The sequence below is a fragment of the Triticum dicoccoides genome, chromosome 7A (assembly GCF_002162155.2).
Source record: "Triticum dicoccoides isolate Atlit2015 ecotype Zavitan chromosome 7A, WEW_v2.0, whole genome shotgun sequence".
Classification (NCBI taxonomy): domain Eukaryota; kingdom Viridiplantae; phylum Streptophyta; class Magnoliopsida; order Poales; family Poaceae; genus Triticum; species Triticum dicoccoides.
In genome coordinates this window covers 145,283,421-145,289,420 of record NC_041392.1, presented here as the reverse complement: position 1 = coordinate 145,289,420, position 6,000 = coordinate 145,283,421, and the positions used below count along the sequence as shown (strand labels likewise).

The following is a 6,000-nucleotide window of genomic DNA, read 5'->3' as shown; positions in this document are numbered from 1 at the left end:
TCTTCTTGCATCGTGTTGAAAGTGTGACTGAGAGTCTCTTATGTTGTCTCCAGGTAATCAGCCTTGAGTTGTCGACAGGCATTCCTATGCTCTACATATTTAAGGAAGGGGAGTTTATCAGACGGGGGAGCCCAGTAGGACCTTCTGAAGCAAGTGTTTATGCTTATACAAGGGTAAGGGTCTTCTCCTTCCACATCTCTCGATATTTTTTTTGTATCCACAGTATATACTAAAACAAACTGATCGACAGCAATAAAGGCATATAATTGCCCTGGTGGCTGGATCTGAATAATCTCAGGCCATGTTTGTACATGATTTCAATCATACATCAAGTTTACTATAACATTGGTTTGATACATTAATCAGTGTCAGCATTGTGATTGACAGAATTGTTTATTTTAAAATGTAAAAATAAAAGGCATAGAAGCATTTGATTGAAGTAAGGTCTGTCTTAACATTTGATGCTGATAAGTGATAGCTTCCATTCCTCTGCGTGAACACTTTCAAATAGTATGTTATCATCACTCTTGCTTACACTGTTAACCTCCATATAGAAGAAGTATTAACCTTTATATAGAATCTTCAGTTGCAGTACATATATCCTGCATTATATATATGTTTTGTATTAAGTTCATACTGACCACTGTTTAATGTTTAAGGCTTTTATTTTACTGAATTTTCTTTAGCTTTGTAGTGTTTTTATGTGTGTTTGAGACTTGTTTCTCTTATGCAGAACTTGGCTACGTACAGAGACACGCTTGATAGTATGGTTCAGTAAAAGGTCAGTAAGCTGTAAGAATGTGATGTTTGACTGCCAATGAGTATTCCAATATGGCTATCAGCTAAATATATGTTTTTCAATTGGTGTATTTTCAGGCCTTATAGATTTCCGAGGCACGATATTTGTCGAACATGCCATTATTTAGCTGAGAACTGGTCAGGGGGGATTTCAAGTCCCAAGCATTTTTTACTAGGAGCTAGAAGGGGAAGCTCACAATCTAGAAACTTTCTTCTGTAACACTGAAATCTATGTAACAGATCTACAATGGGGCAACATAAGCCCCCATGTTGTATATATGTAAATTGAATTTACTGGAGAGAGGTAGCATTCCCTTTGAGCCGTCTTGATATGAGTTTGATGAATGGACTCATGGATGGCCCTCATCACCATGGGAATACGGGCTGCTGCGGAGGGCACCCCCTATCCCAAGCTCGCGTCGACACCATTGCTCTAGCTCCCCCATCCGTAGCACCCGAGACGCTGTCAGAGGAGGCGCCGTGCGGATGTGGTTGTATGCTCCTTCATCGCCTGGGTCATGCCTTGCGCTCTCGTGGGTCTCGCCGCCGGCTGCACGACCCAGACACACGCCATGTCTAAGACCTTGTCGGGGAACGTGCATGGAGCATCTCTAGCTGCCATGCCGGTGCCCCTCGCGCGGGGCCGCAGACTACACTCTTGGCACCCCTGTATGGGTGGTGCTTGATTTTATATCGGGCATTGCCAATGGGAAGTCGGCTGGTGGGAGCGGCGGCCGATAAGACCTAGCCAAATGGGTCGGGACTGCCTGACCCCGTCCCGACCCCCATTAAAACATGCCTGGCACGACACAGCCCATGGCGACTTGTATATAAATGTGTCTTGCCGTGTCGACTCGCTGCCGCACTTTCATGCCCAGGCACGACGCGTTAGTTAAATGTGTCGGCTCGTGACTCGTTTATCGCTTGTGAGCAACGTGCTTTTGGGTCAATTTGGGCTGTTTTGAGGGTTTCTATACTGTTTTTGGGGCCTATCTGTCAAAAATAATTCTAAAAATAATAATAAACAAATATATATATTTTGAGTAAATAAAAAATAAATAAATAGGCCGTGCCGTGTCTGGCACCTAGCTTCGTGGCCCAGGCGTGCCGCGTGCCGAGCACGGCCCATTTAGCCAAGTGCCATTTTAGGCCCATGAAGTGTCGGGCACGCGCGCCATTGGGCCGGCACGGCCCAGGTGGCCAGGTCTGTGGCCGATGCAGGGGGGACACTGAGAAGTACTCCCTCCGTTCCGAATTACTTGTCTTGGATTTGTCTAGATACGGGTGTATCTAGACTCATTTTAGTGCTAGATACCTCCGTATCTAGACAAATCCAAGACAATTAATTCGGAACGGAGGGAGTATAGGTGGAGATGTAGGTGAGGTGTTTGGAGGAGTTGGGGTCAAAAATCAGTGAGTGGATCCTTGAGCCGCCGACGAACGCCGAGGTCAAAATCCCGAGCGAAGAGAAAGGCGTGACAGGAGAGATGGCGGCGGCCGCACTACGTCCGGCGATCCTCCGCCACATCCGGCTCTCCCCCGCCACGGCGGCCCCTCTCGCCGCCGCCGGCCGGCCCCTCGCCCTGGCGCCGTGGCTCGCGCGGCCAATGTCCTCCCACGACGCCCACCTCACCCGCGACGAGGTCGTCGGCCGCGTCCTCGACGTCCTCAAGTGCCACCCCAAGGTCGACCCCTCCAAGGTAACCCCGCTCCCCCGATCCGCCCTCAAATCCGCATCGCATCGCGCGGCGCCATTGAAACCCTAACCCTAAGTTGAAGCGTGGCAGGTGACCCCCGAGGCGCACTTCGAGAAGGATCTGGGGCTGGACAGCCTGGACACGGTGGAGGTGGTGATGGCGATCGAGGAGGAGTTCAAGCTCGAGATCCCCGACCTGGAGGCTGACAAGATTAACTCGCTTCCGCTCGCCATCGAGTACGTCGCCAACCACCCCATGGCCGGCTGAGCGCCCGCCCTTCCCATTGCCGACCGCGCCGGGGTGAGGCCTTTTCTTGTTTCTGTTTCGGGGTGATGAATAATTGACTGGAGTTGTTCAGGAAAACTGGTCCCTGGTGCTCTGCATTGTGGCGGTCGCTGTTGATCTTGGATGCAACTGTAACATTCTGCAGTATCAGCTGATGAACTAGCCTTGTTGGCCGCACGCTTGTTTTTTGTTGTAGTATACCTGTTTAATCTAAATTGGAATCTACTCATGTTTTTTGTTTACTCCTCATTAGCATTGTACTCCCTCCGTTCACAAATATAACATGTTTTGGATATTCCAAATTGGAGTACATACGGACTGAAATGAGTGAATAAACACACTAAAACATGTTTATATACATCCGATTCAGTAAAAGTTAGAACATCTTGTACTAAATTTCATTGCCTTGTATTGTATAGTGGGATTTTGCCTGCAACCAAGAGTGCAGTTGTAGAGATAACTCGCCAAGAGTGCAGTTGTTCAGGAAAACTGGTCCCTGGTGCTCTGCACTGTGTTGGTTGCTGTTGATCTTGAATGCAACTGTAACATTTTGTTTGTTGTGACGATGGAATGTTAGCTCTTTTGCTATATACTCCTTCTGTTTCTAAATTTAAGGCTTTTTTAGAGATTTCAATATGAACTACATACGGATGTATATAGATGTATTTTGGAGTGTCGATTCACTCATTTTGCTAATGTAGTCCGTATTGAAATCTCTAAAAATGTCTTATACTCTATTTAGGAACGGAGGGAGTATGTGCAGAGTCGCTGATGAACTTTACTCCGCACACTTGTTTTCTTGTTGCAGTATATCTGTTTAATTTAAATTGGAATCTACTCAATTTTTTTATTCATGCCTCTTTAGCATTGTAGCAGCCAGTACTTACAGTTTCTTTTTAATGAAAACTACTTACAATTCTCCTTGACCTTGTGTATTATAGCAACTCAGACTTAGAAATTTCTGCAGTAAGGATATTCCCTCTTTATTTAGAATGCATGCCCATTTTTATTCCGGCCTACAAATTTCGTAGCCTTCTACTTGTATAGTGGGATTTTCCCTGCCATTGATGTCATAACCAAGAGTGCAGTTGTTGAGGTAACTCACCAGTGTCCACTGCGTAGACAAGAAAATCCTTGCATTCTGAAACGCATATTGTGCATTACCTCACGCATATGCTCATTGCGGGTTTACTTAGATGCATATTGTGCATTACCTCACGCATATGCTCATTGCGGGTTTACTTAGATAGACTGAACGTCAATGCATGTGGAATTGATATATGGATCTGCAAGTTTTATTTTACTCCTTACTGATGTATACAGTTTTGTGACATCTTCATTTGGCAGATATTTTATTGCATTTTGGACTGCTCTGCCTTGAATCATTGCTAAGCATAGGTGTCATTCAAGTGGGTGTGGTTTTTATGCTTTTCTTTTCTCTGGATAGTTAAGAGTTGTCACTTCCCATGCTTTGCCAAAATGCGCTTGTCTCTGTTATCTTTGCATGCTATTTGTTTGACTGTATGCTGTATACATTGCTCCTTTACAAGGAGGAATGTGTCACCAATGATGCTACTAGGTTATATCATGAGGTGAACATGGTTGATAGATTTTTCTTCTTTTAGATGTTAGGTTGTAGATAGAATACACTTGATATCACAATTATTGATAGATACCTTCATAGTGAGTCTCAAAGCTGAGAATGTATATGGTAATAGTTCCTCCATCCCATAATATAAGATCGTTTTGCAAGCTATAAAATATCTTGCAAAACGATCTTATGTTATGGGACGCTCATTTCAAATAAATATGGTGTTAAATTTCTAGAGATATTGGCTCAATTAATAGCCATTGCCTTACATAGTATGTGTATATTCAGTTATTGAGTATGGCATTCATTGTTCCTTTCAGAGAAGCTCAGGTGATATGATGTGTTGCTCTGCTGTAGCTGTTAGAGCTTTATGTGTACATATGATTTATTATTTATGTGAGCGGTATTAGTGGGGATTAGGTGGAGAGAGGTGTTTCACCTAAAACAACAATACAAAAAATGAAAAAAAAACCAAAATGACCAAATAAAGTTAGATCAAACTCATAAAATCTTACCCAAATTATAGAAGACTGTACACAACACAATCAGTGAGGCGCGGCACTAGTTTGGTCTACCCAGACCTTGCACTTTTTTTTCTGTTTTCTTCCAAGTTATGAGGCCAACACAGATTGGTAGACAGACAAATACTGTTACTCCATTTTCTTATGGAAAATGATGTAGTTGGTCTAAGCTCTCATAGTTTGGTGACATATGTGATGCCTTCTTTCGTTTAGCCTTTAAATGTAGTTTGCGTAAGAAATCGATGGTTAGATTAGTTAATGGTAGTGTTCAAACAGAGTTTTTTCTTGTTATCTTTCTTGTTTTGTTCTGTTATTATTCCTTGATAATGAAACCCGGTCTGTTTTTCTGGATTGAATAAAAAAATATTCTGTGGATTTCAGGAATCACAGAAAGTAATAAATAATAATAATAAAATCATAAAGCCAAACTATATTTTTTAGAAGACTAAAAGCAAACTAATGTGAAAAAAAACAAGTCTGAAGGTGTCAAAATCAAACATTTCTTTTCCCCAAAAAGAGGCATACACTACTTTTACGCGGAGGTGGGCTTCAACATCTGAATTGTATCAGCCGGAATCTGGAAATCACCTATGATTCTGTCACCACAACCACAGTGCTGTTTTCACACCAGTGCCCAGTGACCAGTAGTCCGGTACGAATGAAACACTCAGCGACCCGGGCTACCCTACAAGCACCAACAGGAAGATGAACAAGAAGATGCCAACAACAAACATCAGCAAGTACTTCGTCGACGAGCTCGAGCTGGAGCTCGATACCCGATCGGCCTCCACTGCCAATGCAGAGACCTCTTCTTCCGCCTGGCCTGTCGTCGCGGCGGCGGTCTCGATGTCGCACACGACGTGGTCGACGCTGCAGGCCTGCTCGTCGACCAGCGCGTAGAGGTCCCTGAAGATCTCGTTGATCTCGGTGATCACCTGCTCCGTCTCCCGTATCCCCCGCTCCCTCTCGTCCACGACAGTCTCGAGCTCCTCGACTTCCGTTCCATGCGACAGAAGCTGCTGTTGCAGCTGCTGCTGCGTTTGCCCGGTGCACTGCTCATGGCCGGCAAATGTACCACCAGCAGAAGTGGCGGCAGCAGCACAGGAGG

The 6,000-nt window shown here is 44.5% G+C and overlaps 2 protein-coding genes across 3 annotated transcripts in view; both read left to right on the top strand.

Moving 5' to 3' along the window:
- The window catches only part of LOC119331030 (2,3-bisphosphoglycerate-dependent phosphoglycerate mutase 2-like), an 8,656-nt gene extending 7,557 nt beyond the window's left edge, over positions 1-1,099 (top strand). The window contains exons 7-9 of the mRNA XM_037604196.1: positions 50-173; positions 734-781; positions 877-1,099. Coding sequence (XP_037460093.1) covers positions 50-173; positions 734-778 — 169 coding nt within the window. The 3' untranslated portion in view covers positions 779-781; positions 877-1,099. The remainder of the gene's footprint in view (positions 1-49; positions 174-733; positions 782-876) is intronic.
- Positions 1,100-2,180: 1,081 nt separating this feature from the next.
- Positions 2,181-3,090, top strand: LOC119330199 (acyl carrier protein 1, mitochondrial-like). Of its 2 annotated transcripts, XM_037603318.1 has the most exons (3): positions 2,181-2,498; positions 2,586-2,795; positions 2,854-3,090. In XM_037603318.1, the coding sequence occupies exons 1-2, from the start codon at positions 2,286-2,288 to the stop codon at positions 2,760-2,762; spliced, it is 390 nt and encodes a 129-aa protein (XP_037459215.1). In that variant the 5' UTR covers positions 2,181-2,285; the 3' UTR covers positions 2,763-2,795; positions 2,854-3,090. The 2 variants fall into 2 exon arrangements, with proteins under 2 accessions (XP_037459215.1, XP_037459214.1); XM_037603317.1 differs by having other exon boundaries at positions 2,182-2,498; positions 2,586-3,090.
- The last annotated feature ends 2,910 nt before the right edge of the window (positions 3,091-6,000 follow it).